At 37.9% G+C, this 14511-nt stretch overlaps 1 protein-coding gene across 12 annotated transcripts in view; it reads right to left on the reverse strand.

Annotated features, from left to right (window-relative positions):
• Positions 1–14511, reverse strand: part of PPFIBP2 (PPFIA binding protein 2) — a 150199-nt gene that overhangs the window by 42200 nt on the left and 93488 nt on the right. For 9 of the 12 annotated variants that reach the window (XM_067462673.1, XM_067462676.1, XM_067462678.1 and 6 more), the window contains 2 exons: positions 9472–9603; positions 8159–8341 (listed from right to left, as the gene is read on the reverse strand). In XM_067462673.1, coding sequence (XP_067318774.1) covers positions 8159–8341; positions 9472–9603 — 315 coding nt within the window. Of the gene's footprint in view, positions 1–8158; positions 8342–9471; positions 9604–13481; positions 13535–14511 lie in introns of those variants that run through there. The other 3 variants (XM_060766642.2, XM_067462679.1, XM_067462683.1) reach the window with 2 other exon arrangements.

The following is a 14511-nucleotide window of genomic DNA, read 5'->3' on the forward strand; positions in this document are numbered from 1 at the left end:
TATATATAATCTATCCTTGTACCTATTCCATACTTGGATTAATCCAGATCTTATCACATGGTTCTTAAAGTTTCTCTCCTTTTCTGCCCTGCCCCTCCAAAGATATCCATGCCAACCCTGGGCTAAATCAAACCCTTCCAGGGTTAGTAATTTCTTCTTCTCCAGTGTTGTCCATTCTTTTATCCAGTCCAAGGCAGCCGACTCATAATAGAGTTGAAGGTTGGGCAGAGCAAGTCCCCCTCTATTTCTGTCGTCCGTTAGATTAACAAAGCTTATCCTATTTTTTTTCCCTGCCATATAAACTTTCCTATGTCTTTGTGCCATTTTTTTATCATTGTTTTTGATCTTACTATTGGAAGGGTTTGGAATAAGAACAGGACTTCTGGTAGTATATTCATCTTAACAACTGATATTCTCCCAAGCAATGATAGGTTTAGATGTTCCCACTTCTTCATTTTTGTTTTAATTTCTGCCCATCTTTTTTCATAATTATTCTTTATCAGCTGTGTGTTCTTAGCTGTAAATATTATTCCCAGGTACTTTGTCTTGTCAACTACTTTCATTCCTGCTGTTTTCTCTAGTTCTTCCTGCTTCTTCTTATTCATATTCTTAGTGATGATTTGTGTTTTATCTTTATTTATTTTTAGGCCCGCAACCTCCCCAAATTTTTCGATTTCCATCAGCCATTTATTTATTCTATCTATGGGATTTTCCACAATGCAGACCATGTCATCTGCATAGGCCCGAATTTTATATGAGTAGTTCTTTATCTTTAGTCCTGATAGATCATTATTTTCCCTTATGTTGATTAATAATATTTCCAAGGCCAAGATAAATAATAGCGGAGACAATGGATAGCCCTGTCTAGTTCCTTTCTGTATTGGTATGTTATTGGAAATTTGACCATTTATTGCAATCTTTGCTGTTTGTTTTGAATATATTGATTTTATTGCATTTGTGTATTGGTAGCCTATGTCCATTTCTTTTAGCGTCGCCTTGATGAAACTCCAGCTTACCCTATCAAACGCCTTTTCCGCGTCAAGAAACATCATGGCGACCTCTTTATGGGTGTTTTTTTCATAATATTCGCTGATGTTCATTAGCATTCTCAAGTTGTCTCTTAACTGGCGTTTCGGGAGGAATCCGACTTGGTCATCTTCTATTCTTGTCCTTAGTAGCTCTTTCAATCTGTCCGCCAATATGCTGGAAAATATTTTGTAATCGACATTAGTCAGTGAAATTGGCCTATAGTTTTTTAGCTGAGTACCATCTGTATTGTCTTTGTGTATAATGGTTATTACGGCTTCTTTCCACGATTCTGGGATGGTTGCTTCTTCCATAGCTTTATTCATCACTTTCTGTATCGGTATTATAAGAATGTCTTGGAATGTCTTGTAGTATTTTGCCGTAAGGCCGTCTGGTCCTGGGGCCTTATTTATCGACATCTTCTTTATTGCTTTCTTTATTTCTTCCTGTGTGATTTTGTTATTTAGCCTTTCTCTCTGCTCTTCTGATAATCTCTCAATCTTCATCTTTCCTAAGTATTCCGTTATCTTTTCTTTTGAAATATTGTCTTTTTCATAAAGTGTCTTGTAGTATTTCTCGAATTGTTTAATTATTTCTCCGGTCTTGTAGTAATGTTTCCCTTGGTCTTCAATTTTTGCTATATGTCTGGCTTGTTTTTTAATTGCCACTTTTCGTGCCAGCCACTTTCCCACCTTATTGGCGTTTTCGAATTTATCCTGTCTGACAAATTTGAGTTTCTTTTCTATTTCCTCTATCTGAAATGTATTCATTTGTTTTCTTAGTAATTCCAGTTGGTGGTGTACCTTCTTATCTTGTGGGTTCTTTTTTGCTTGTGTTTCCCAGTTTATTATCTCTTTTTCTAATCTGTGTTGTTCCATATTTCTTAGTTTTTTTAATCTTGCTCCCTGTTCAATTAAGTGGCCTCTTATGTATGCTTTGCTGGCATCCCAAATTATATTTATTGATGTATCTTTTTCTGTGTTGAACTGGAAGAATTCTTGTAGTAAATTTTTGTTTTTTTCCTGTTCTTTGGGGCCTTTTAATATATTGTCATTAAGTCTCCATCTGAATGTTCTTTGTCCTTCCTCTTCTTCCCGTATTGTTATTAATAATGGGGCATGATCTGAATTTAACATTGGTAGAATTTGGGATTTGGTGACTTTATTTAGTATCGTTTTGGATCCCCAAATCATATCAATACGTGTCCATGTTTTATGCCTACTCGAGAAAAATGTAAAATCTCTTTCATTTCCATGTTGGAACCTCCATATATCCTGTAGACCTAGATCCTCTTTTAGATCTCTAAATCTCACTGGTAATCCCCCTGTGATCTTTTGTTTTGTCTTAAGGGTTCCCGTAGACTTATCCTTCAATTCATCCAACACCCCATTAAAGTCTCCCATAATCAATAACTCATCATAGACTTGTTCTTTGATCTTTTTTCTCAATTTATCAACAAAGTTACTCTTAGATTCATTAGGAGCATATATGTTACATAGCAATACAATTTTATTACCCATCTCAATTTTAACCCCTAACATTCTTCCTTCCATGTCTCTGAAGGCTAAGACAGATGTCATTTTATCGTTAATGTACGTCACTACCCCCTTTTTTTTCTTTGGACCAGATGCGTAGTACATCTTCCCCAAAGCTTTGTGTTCTAGATATGTAATATGCTTACTCGAGATATGGGTTTCTTGCAATGATATTATATCATATCTACCTTTTTTAAGTCTTTGCCATATTTGTTTTCTCTTCTTTGGGGAGTTTAGCCCATTTATGTTGTTAGAGTATATCTTAACTTCCTCCATTTTGTTCTTCTTGTGTTTTTATCCTTGGTGTCATATCCATTTCATTCATACTGGAAGCGTCGTCATTAAGGGTCGGTGATTTTTCTCTTGGTCTTTTCCTGCTTTTTTCCTGTTCCTCTTCTTCTGTCTCTTTTCGCCCTCCTCCTCTTTCTTCTTTAACTAGCCTTTCCCAGAATTCTTTTGCCTTCATTTCTGATGTCAACCAATATTTTGTCCCTTTCCACGTTACCATTATTCCCTCTGTTCTTTCCCACTTAAACCTAACGTTTCTTTTTTTCAATTCGTTTGTCAGGAAGTGGTATTTCCTTCTTCTTTCTATTATGGTCAGAGGGTATTCTTTCAATATTGCAATCCTACTCCCTTTATACATCGTTGGGGACTTCGCGTTCTCCTTTAACACTTCGTCTCTAGTTACTTTTCTTACAAATCCTACAATCACGTCTTTTGGGGTATTGTGTCTTTTGGAATAGCTTGTTTGGATCCTGAAGACCCTGTCTATTTCTGCCTCTATTTCCCCTTTCCCTTTTTTAAGTATGCAGGTTATTATGTCTACAGCAATCTCTCTTATATCTTCTTTGTCTTCTTCTATTATATTACAGAATCTCAGTTGGTTTTCTTTTTCTTTAACTTGTATAGCTTCTATAGCATCTTGTTGATTCTGCATTTTTTTTACAGTATCTTCCAGATTTTGGATTTTTTTCCTCATTCCTTCTTGTTGGTTTTTGATGACTTTGTTTTCATTCTGTAGTTCCTTATTTTCTTGTTTCAATATTCCTATTTCCTCCTTCATTCCTCTCATTTCTTCTTTAATTGTTGTCTGCATTTCTTCTTTTAATTTCTTTCCCATTTCCTGCATTTCTTTCTTGATGTTTTCGCTTTGTGCCGCCTGACTCTCTTGTATTTTCCATATTTCTTTCAGTAAGTCTCTCAGACTTAGTTCTTCTGGAAGCGAGTCTTTTCTGGCTGTACCTGCTCCTTTTTTTTCTCCCTTATCTTTATCTCTTTCTTTTTCCATTTTCCCTTTTTGTGCAGACATTCTTTTTGTAGGGCCAGAAATATTTTATTTAAGTTGTTTTCTCTCCTTGCTAGGTTTATTTTTATATACTCCCTAAATTGACGTGTTGTATCCTAGTGTCTATATGTACTGGGCTTGCTATGTTCTATAATCTATCTGTATCTTATACTCCCAATATTCTCTGTTCCTAATCTTAGATGACTGTCTTTTTCTCTGATAAGTTTATGATCAATTTATAGTAGTATAGTAGTATAATCACAAGTCTTCCTTCTTATATCAATTCGTTACCCTTCTAATGTCCTTCTGATGTCCTCTTCTTATCCAGACTAATAGTGTAAACTTTATGACGGAAATTTCCTCAAATTAATCTTCTCTAGTTCTTTCTTATTGCTCTATTTTATATTTTCTAATATTTCGGATCATTTAATTTCACTGTATCTTTACTCTTTGTATATTATATATTAACTTAACTTTTAGATTATTCAATTATATGCACTCGCCCAGTTATTAATTATTACACTCTTATCTTAATTCTCCAGTAACAATTCATCCACTAATACATTCAAGACATACAGTTATTAATTATTGCACTCTTATCTTAATTCTCCAGTAACAATTCATCCACTAATACATTCAAGACATACAGTTATTAATTATTTCACTCTTATCTTAATTCTCCAGTAACAGTTCATCCACTAATACATTCAAGGCCTACAGTTATCAATTATATACATCAATCAATTATGTGCACCTGTCTATTTAATAATTATTGCACTCTTATCTAAATGAAAGTCAGAAGTAATTCCAAGGTCTGGGTATATAGTTAATAAGTATATAATAAATATCCATGTAGCATCTATCTATATAGCATCTATTACATGTATATTTCACATTAACATCTCTAAAAATCTCCTTTATCTATATATTGTTTTACTTTAACACGCTGTTGTCTCTATTACAGTAATTAACACAATAATTGACACTACTTTTTGTATCCCCGGCCTCATATGGTCTAGTTACTCTAGTATGTTCACAGTCCATCCAAGTCTCTCTAATTCTGTTCCTTCAAAATTACTGTCCTTAATTCATTCAATGATGTCAAAATGGTCTTTCTAATCTAATTCTAATGATTTAGTGGCAGTTAATCTAAAGTCCTTTCTCCCACACTGATCCTTTATTCCCTTGAATCCTTGCCTGTACCTTCTTTTCTTCCGTTTCGTTCTTCTCCTCTCTTCTTCACTCTGTCCGGTTCTTTTCCACTCTTCTCTTCCCTTTCCTACTCCTGGCTCCTTGTCTCTCTTGCCTTTCCTGAGGTATCTTTCTTCCGTTTCTTCTTTCAGGTCTCCGCCTCTTTCGCTGCTCGAGGTAACTCCTCCCCTTTCTTTCTATCTCGTCATTCTTATTTCCGGTTTTGTTCTGTTCACTTCCGTTGGCTCCTCTCCGCTCTCCCCTCCCTCTTGGTTTCTTTTCTTTTCTCTTTCTCTTTCTCTTTCACTTCTTCTATCCCCTTTCGTCTCTCTCGCAGTTCCGTCTCTTGTCCCCTCCTCTCTTTTCCCCTCCTTTCTGTCCTTTCTTCTCGGTACAGTCTCCGTTGCCTCCCTCGTTCACGCTCGGTCTGCTCGCGTCACTTTCACCATCCTCGGAAGGTAGGTGGATTCATGACCGTGGAGGGGTGGAGGGGGGTAGCCGGGAGCTGGGGTGGAAGGGGAAGGAGGGGAAGGAGGGGTGCGGGGAGCGGAGGCTTACCAAGTCTCGCAGTTTTGCCTCCCTTTGAGCGTTTACAGCCTCCCGCGGGTTGGAGTCGCGTCAGAGTTTGCAGAGCCTTCAGTCCATAGGCTGGAATTTATATTTCTTTATCGCGGATGGGCCTTTGTCCTTCTGGCGTTTTGGTTTGGTTTCTGAGCTTCTATGTTTCGATTAACCCAGAAGTGAATTCCACTCTCCCATTCTTCCTCTCTCCTCTCTCTCCTTGCCTCTTACTTCTTCTTACTTATTCTCAGAGGTTGATAATTTCAGTCTGTTGTTTATTTAGCATCGACCGACCTTCTCAACTTGGGGTTCCCTTTCTTCGTTGATATATTTTCTGCTTTTCATATTTCTTTCAGATTAAAATAGCAGCTGACGTCTAAACCCGCGTTGCAGCCTTGCGGCTGCCCCGGCCGTCCTTACTAAACCCCGCACAACTGGGCTTCAGACACCCTGGATTCGGTAGTTGGGGTTCCTCATTTCTGTGGCTTCCCCATTTCCAGGCTGTGTCAGTCCAATTGATAAGGCACCAACCCTCTTCTAGCTGCAGGGTTGGGGGAGCGTATGCTCTACCAGGGGTGTTTAGCTGGTCGGTTCCCTCAGAGCTCTAGAGAACCGTGGCGGCCGCCATCTTGCCGCTACCGGAAGTCTCCCAAACAGAAGTTCAAAGTGGCTCCGAGCCTTATTTCACTAGCTTAGAGTGCCTGGTTCGATCAAAACTGGTTCCTAAAGACCACCATCATATCATATATTTTTCTTTCTTTTTTCATGAGTTTAAAAATATAAAAATGTTTAGGAAATATTTCTGTGAACTTTTAATCTAACCTACTTCTCCCGGTAAAAATAGCAACCAACATCTGTAATACATTTAATGGAAGTCAAAAGACACTTACTTAAAACAAAGCCAGTGAACATAAACAGATTAAAAATGTGCATCTCCTACATATGATTCTTCAAAGCTCACTGCAACGTGAACAAACTGCTGTAGTAGTGAGTCTTAAAATGAGCTTATGTTAGGCATACCAATGTCATTCTTCTTCTGCTCAACCTCATCAGCTTAACCAAAGTAGCTTTTAGCCAGACATGTGAAGTGGTTTTTGATCAAACACAGTGAAGGTTTGTTCTATAAATCCCAGAAAGCCCTTAATGAAGTTCTTGTTTCTCAGGATAAGCAATCAAAATTTATGGGGTTCAAACAAAGAAATACATGATGGAGTTTTATTGTGTCCTTCCCCCATTCATTTGATCTTTTTTGGAATGTCCACAATGCACAAAAAACCATGTGCCAGTGATGTGAAGACATTTTAAAGCTTCTTTACTTCAATGAATGCCTATAACAGAGATTTAATTTTCTCATGGCTGTAATGAGAACATGGGCTGATATACCAAGCAAGGACAAAATAGAAAAAAAAATGCTGCATTTAAATTTATTTAATACTAGCCGTCCCCTGTCACACCTTGCTGTGGCCTAGTCTGTGAATATGTAGTAGTAATTTTATTGATTAGTCCTTAGGCCATATCACAATAAGAAACAGAACAACAAGGCCTAACAAGACCTTATCACACTCCACGTAGTCTGTGTGTATGGTTTTGCGCATGCACTGCAATGTAATTTTTGTTTTTTGGCTTTTTAAGTCTCTTCTTCTGTGTTTTTCAGTTTTTTTGAGTGATGGTCACTTGTTGGTCTGATAGGCGTATTGTTGGTCTGATAGGTGTCCAAATTTGGTGTCAATTCATCCTGTGGTTTTTGAGTTATGTTAATCCCACAAACGAACATTACATTTTTATTTATATAGGCATTCAAATAATTGTGTTAATGCTTTTAAAAAATAATATTTCAAATGACACTATAAATAAAAAACGCTCCAATGATTCCCTACCTTTACACTGGATGAATAGTACACTGTAATAAAAGGAGACTTATTGTACTGTACCACATGCTTTTCATTTATGTATCCAGAAACAAGTTGACAACTCTTTAAATGAAAGTCATGAAAGGAAAGGGTAATGGAATATCCTTAAGAGGCTTATGGGTCATATCCTTCAGATGGCTCTAATTCACTTGCATTCTAAAGGCCTATTAAGCTTTTCAGGCATTAAGAAATCCAGAATGTTATAAACTGCATTCAACATGCATTAACAAATACAACTCACAACCTATTTCAGGCAACATCCAATTAGGAAAACAGAGTCTCATCCAATAGGCCCGAGAATAAATCCATATCAAAGTGCACCAGCCTGAAAATTATCTTTTGCATTAAGACTTCCTCATTGCAAGCCGTAGACAGCCATGGCTGATGCATAATGTTCAGTTCTTTCTAAGAGGAAAAAGCAAAGGCTTGATTTACACTTGGAAATCATGCCATATTGTTAATTTGCCCAGAACAAAACCAAGTCAAGCAAAACTGGCCTTTTAGTTTATTATTAAATACAGAACAGGGTCTAGTAAACACCTTACAAGTTACTGCCAACTAATCACAACAATCTCTGGTTAGTACTCATCAGTTTGATTTTTGAAATGGGGCAATGCACAGACTCAGGTAATATTTGCTCCTCATACATCACTCTGAGAGCAATTCTTCTGTGTTGGGATCTCTGTCACCGAATCTGTACTATCTTGAGGACCGAGTGCCGCCATATTTGGCTTCCTATTGTGAGATTTTCTTTCCTGGATTTTACTATTAATCTCCAGCTGAAGTCTACACATCTGTTCTTGCAGTTCACTGATCAGGTTCACTACTGACTAAGAGAGGAAGAAAGAAAATGAAGTTGGGAAAGAAAATGGAATGAAGCAAAGAAATTAACCACCTATGACATAAGGGACATTCAAGTTGCAACAACAACATCACTCCTCAGATAGGCTGTATGCTCTTGGAGACTGGGGTGAGAAAATATATTTAGGATTCAAAGCATTAAGTCTACCTCAAGAAGCAGATTAAAAGCAACAAACACTCTCCCATCTGTTCTCAAAGAGTTCTGAATGACAACCGGTGTCTTAGGAGATCAAAATAATGAACCAAAAAAGCATATGCAAGAAAGACTTTTAAAAACCATCATACAGTGCTACCAATTTATTCAAAATAAATATCCAACTCTTCCCAGGAGCTGGCTGTGAACATGTAAGACTACATAGTCCTCTGCTGTGCTGGTTTATGATCACAACCTACAAAGTGTAATACTATGTCTTTGAGTGGACCATTCAGAGTAAGAAGGAGGTGGTAATCACTTACTGTCCTTGAAAAGATTCTACCTCTACCATACTAAAGAGCCTTCAGTGTTTCTCTAGCAACCTGGAATTCCATGCAAGCATGTCAGGAATCCCTCAATAAAATTTAAAATCCACAAACTGTGATATCTTTTGGGGCATTTTGTATTTTGTTGCATTTTGTAGCACAAACAAAACAGCTACCCTTGAATATTTTTCCTAATGTTTTCTTTTGCAGTTCATACCCTCTAATGAATGCATCCTTGGTCTCTCAGTTGGAGAAAACATGACTTGTGTCATATATGAACCAATGAATGCCTTTCTAAAGTGCCCCAGAAATTAGGAGATGTTCATGACTATCCATCCCAAGAACTGGGTTCCCTCTGGCAAGGGTTCCAGATCTTTGCTGATGCAAGGCCAGAATCTGGGTTGTAAACAGCGCAGGGAAAGCCTGGGCTAGTAAAAAGGAAAAGTCAGAAGATAAAGGAAGAGTCAACTGCCCTTCTCTCACTCACTGCCTCTTTTCTAGCAGCCCTTCTTTATAAAAACAACACCATGACATCAACAAGTCAAATAGCCATTACAATGTATAGATATATAATGTGGACAGAACATATATAATTCTGCTCTCACATCATAAATTCAAAAAGCAACCATGCAAAACTCACCTCAGCTTTGTTCTGCTTCTCCTCATACTCGCTCTGTTCCTTCTCCATTCCAACAAGCTTAATCTTGAGGTCTGACACCTCTGCCATTAGATCCAATTTCTGTGTCTCAAGCTGCGTCCGACTTAGCAGTTCCTGAAACAGAGATCATATTTTCAGTCTGCAAATTCCACAATATTGGGAAAAGGTCCTTGGCTGTTCTTGGTCCAAAGTAACAAATTATATGCACCACTGAATTAATACAAAACATTATTTAAGAGACATATAGCCCTGTTTCTGTTGTGTTAGAAGCATTTTCAAATTTACTGTGGAATATAAATAAAAGCTGGGTTGTTATTCCAGTGTAACAAAACATTTACACAAGTATTGGAGCATGGGGGTGAGGGGTTGAGAATTGGGAACAAGTGGTGATTTCAGTGTTTCATCATGGGGAGACCAGAACTGTAAGCTTAGCAATGAACATTCTGCTTTTTACTCTCATAATTGTTAAGTTAACAATGCCTTTGGATTTAGCTGGTGTTTTGCTACTCTGCTGCTGAGTATGCATGCCCAGTGTAGAACATATTTCACCACGTTAAAATAGTGGATGTGGCTCTTAACGAGACATGCTACACTATCACAGGGTGTCTACGCCCCACACTACTGGAGAAATTATAGTGTTTAGCCAGTATTGCACCACCTGACATTCATTGGGAAGTAGCAGCCAATAATGAAAGGACCATGGCACTAACATCTCCGACCCATCCTCTGTTCAAATATCAGCCAGCATGCCAATGCCTTAAATCAAGAAATAGCTTTCTGAGATCTACAGAGATACTTGCAGGAACACCTCAGCAAACGAGAATCCAAAAGTGGCAGGTTAAAACCCAGAACCTCAATTAGTGGCTGATACCGGATGAGAAACTCCCTCCAGGGCACATAAAAGACTGGGCGACTTAGAAGGTGCTGAATAGACTGTGCTCTGGCAACACGAGATACAGAGCCAACCTTAAGAAATTGGACTACAAAGTGGAGTTCAAGATGTGCGAACTTGGAGAAGAGCTGGTGCTCCTTACATAGAGAGGTCAACCCTCCTGTTTAAGGAGCTCCATTGACTACCATTCATTTTCCGGTCCCAATTCAAGGTGCAGGTGCCTACCTACAAAGCCCTAAACGGTTTGGGACCCGCCTACCTTCGTGACACATCTCCGTATATGAACCCACACAATCTCTCCGATCATCTGGAGAGGCCCAACTCACGATCCCACCTGCGTCGCAGGCGCGATTGGTGGGGACGAGGGATAGGGCCTTCTCCGTGGTGGCCCCCCGGCTCTGGAACTCTCTCCCCAAGGACATCAGACAAGCCTCAACATTGGCAGTCTTTAGGAGGAGCTTGAAGATGTGGTTGTTCCAATGTGCCTTCCCAGAATAGGAAACTCCAAGCATCATGTCCCTAAATGCACTTTACTAGAGATTTAAGAATGTCTGCACATTGCACCTATCTCCAAAAAACCTATCTATTTCACCTGCCATGCCCAACATTTTAAATGTTTAATCATTACATTGGCCCGGCCTTAGTTTTTAAATGTGTCATGGTATTATTGTCTAATGTTATTGGCTATTGTTTTAATGTTTATTGCTGTTTTATGAGTTATTTTGTTGTATTTGTGATGTTGTTGTTTTTGTTGTGTTTGGGCCTCGGCCTCTTGTAAGCCGCACCGAGTCCTTCGGGAGATGTTAGCGGGGTACAAATAAAGGATTATTATTATTATTATTATTATTATTATTATTATTATTATTATGAGCAATCCAGACCACTTACTACAATGCAGCCTGAGCCCGATCACATGCACAATGGAGGACTTTCTTACAGCCACACGAGAGGCGCTCCAAGTGGTCTGGATTTAATTTCTAGTGTCCACTTCAATGTCTCTGGGAAGTGTGTAAGTTGTATGGAGTACAACAGTTTTCCTCTCCACTCTCTGAAAATAGTGATGCTGGCTAATAACTAACTCGCTGCCTATGCATTTTTCAAATTTCCATTCCTAAACTCTCTTTTTTTCCAAATTCCTTTGATGTTGTTGTGGTTACTCATTGATAAAGGTACAGTTCACATCATCAGAAGCATTTTCTTTCCAGTTGGCATTTCACACAAGCCAGGATTATGTCTTGGCACTAAAAACTGCTTTGCCTCAAAAATCTATGTCTGAAGCCTTTGCCAAATGCAAACAAGGTCAATTAAAAATTAAAGTCATTCAACCTGAACTCGGCCCAGAATATTTCTGTATTATGCAGCATCAAACTGTTGGATGAAGTGGATGTTGAGTTATAAAAGCATGCAGATAACCCAGACCAAAGTGTTAGAAAAGTTCTCGATCAAACAAATGCAAAAGGAAGTCAGAGAAATACAACTCATTGAGTTCCAGAAAGCATACAGGAAGATTACTATTGAAAACTGGATAGCACAAAGATGTGCATCCCTTGATTGTATGTTGAGATATATAACATGGATACACACACCCCACAGCAGAACTTTCATAATGCCTTTAAATGACATATGGCTTCAGCACTTCTCTGCATTTTATTTTTGTTCAAAAAGCAAAAACCTAGGTTACATTTCAGTGATGCTACTTTAATTTTAACCAGATGATGATTGTGGTCCAGAAAGTCTACTGAAGTAAAAATTATCTGAAGTACAGCTTAAAGAAAATGCCAGCATGCAGTTGCTATCATGTGGAAGCAATTATTTCCATCTCCAAGCAGATGCTTATAGTGAGCAATTCATTAGTGGAATACGACCCACTTTCTTATGTGGAAATTACAGAGTATTCCAGTGGTATGATGCAATTGGAAGGCAGCGTTAATAAATACAGAGTAAAAAGTAAAAGTACAGATCTGTCATACTTTTTGAAGTGAAAAGATAATACATGTCATGTGCAGGGCTAATTTTGGCTAGGCAAGCTTGAAGAAGGACTGAGAGACAGACATATGCAATACAAGTTGTATTCTTTATCATCTTCATAAACAGGCGTTATGCTTTGACAATACAGGTCAAACCTATTTGCTGCTGTATGCTTTGAAGTAGTTCCTGACATATGACAACTCTAAGGCAACCCTATAATATGGTTTTCATGGCAAGGTTTCTTCAGAAGGGGTTTGTCTTTGCCTTCCTTTTTAGGCTGAGAGGGTGTGACTTGCCCAAGGTTACCTAGAGTTTTTATGGTGGAATGGAGATTTAAATACTGGCCCTAATCCAATACTCAAACATTACGGCAAACTGACTCTCCAAGAAGGTAACAGCACAGCTTTATTCAATAATATAAATACATTTTCACTATTGATCAAGAACATTTCAAAAAAATGATTTACTTCTTTTAAAAAAGCTGCATCAGAGCACAATAATTTTAAAACTTTAACCATACACATTTTACTGTGCACATAACCAAGTCCATGCAATATATTAATTTTCTATTTTATCTTTAAATTCAGAACAATTGGTAAATGAAACTTACATGAGGCTACCACATTTTGACCCATCTTAGACTGAAGAGATACTTTATAGTCCCAAAAAGATTAATAAGAAAACGGAGTTGTAAAACAGTAACAGCACAAACATGCTTCAAGAAAGCTATCATTTACAAGGACTGAGAAGTTTTATTTTTTGGTTTTCACGTTTTATGTAAAACTAGGAAGATTTATCCAAATATGACGGCTGCATTTTTTAAATAATTATTTTTATTTTATTTAAGTAAACATACATTTGCAAGTGTTTGATAAATGATTATAGAACATTAATAGATAGAAAGTATTGCATTGTATGCAACAAACACTTGCAAATGACGGCTGCATTTTAAAGACAGTCACAAATTTCCATGATCTAAGATGTTTAAAAGACAGAAAAAAGGGGAAAACCTAGAAAAAAGATTTCCCTTTACACAGCACAATATTTCAGGCATATTTTATGGGAGGATCTACCATTGAAAATTGCTACATTTCTTCATTAAAGCAGTACAAAAAACAGGCTCGTGTCCTACCTGATTAGTAAAATTCCTCAAGAATCATCGTAGAATAAGGGTAGTGCTTTACAAGAGCTGTGTGTCAGCTCAACTGTGGTAGAAAAGGGATATTCGCTTAAGTCAAAACACAGCTGAGAATGTGACTGTCTTGCACCATTCCAAGATTACACAGCAACAGGCAGTGGGTTACATCTTTCCATTTCACTGTTTACATGCTACGAATCCAAGAAAATGGGAAGCACCAAACTTGCCAGGAGGCTGCCTGTTTAAACACTCAGTCCTTTGCATATATATCTAAGTATTAATTTTACACACAGCACGCACGAATTCAAGCATTTTCTCAGTGCTGCGCATGAACTCTAGAGCATAAACAGGTGCACAATGTCTTCCTCCTCATCCAAACCATTCTAATACTGGGGGATTTTCTTTTTCTGAGAAGACAATACTTTGAAATGAATCAGATGCTAGATAATTCCTTTATTTAAATTTATTTAAATTTTATCTTTTCTTCATGGGGTTTCTGGATGAAATGCATATAGGGTGCCTCTCAAGCATTGGGCATCCTTTAGCCTGCTTAGCTCCAGGCAAGTTGTTGGTGTAGAATGAGCCCAAGTGGGAACAGTCAGAGATAGATAGATAAATAGATTTGCAAAGTAAAGCCAGATACTTTGTTGTGCCCTCCCTCCATACACACTTGACAAAACAGTCCAAATTTTAAGTAACAATTTTGAATTGTATATTGAAACAATACTAAAGCAGTGGATTGTTGTGTGTCTTCCGGGCTGTATGGCCATGTTCCAGAAGTATTCTTTCCTGACATTTCACCTGCATCTATGGCAGGCATCCTCAGAGGTTGCGAGGATGCCTGTCATAGATATAGGTGAAATGTCAGGAGAGAATGCTTCTGGAATATGCCCATCCAGAACGCAAAACACACAACAATCCAGTGATTCCAGCCATGAAAGCCTTTGACAATACTACAGCATCCACATACAGCCTGATGTTGACAAGTTATCAATGCAAGTTGAAAAGAAGATCTTTAGAAATG

The sequence above is a fragment of the Anolis sagrei genome, chromosome 1 (genome assembly GCF_037176765.1).
Source record: "Anolis sagrei isolate rAnoSag1 chromosome 1, rAnoSag1.mat, whole genome shotgun sequence".
Taxonomy (NCBI): Eukaryota; Metazoa; Chordata; class Lepidosauria; order Squamata; family Dactyloidae; genus Anolis; species Anolis sagrei.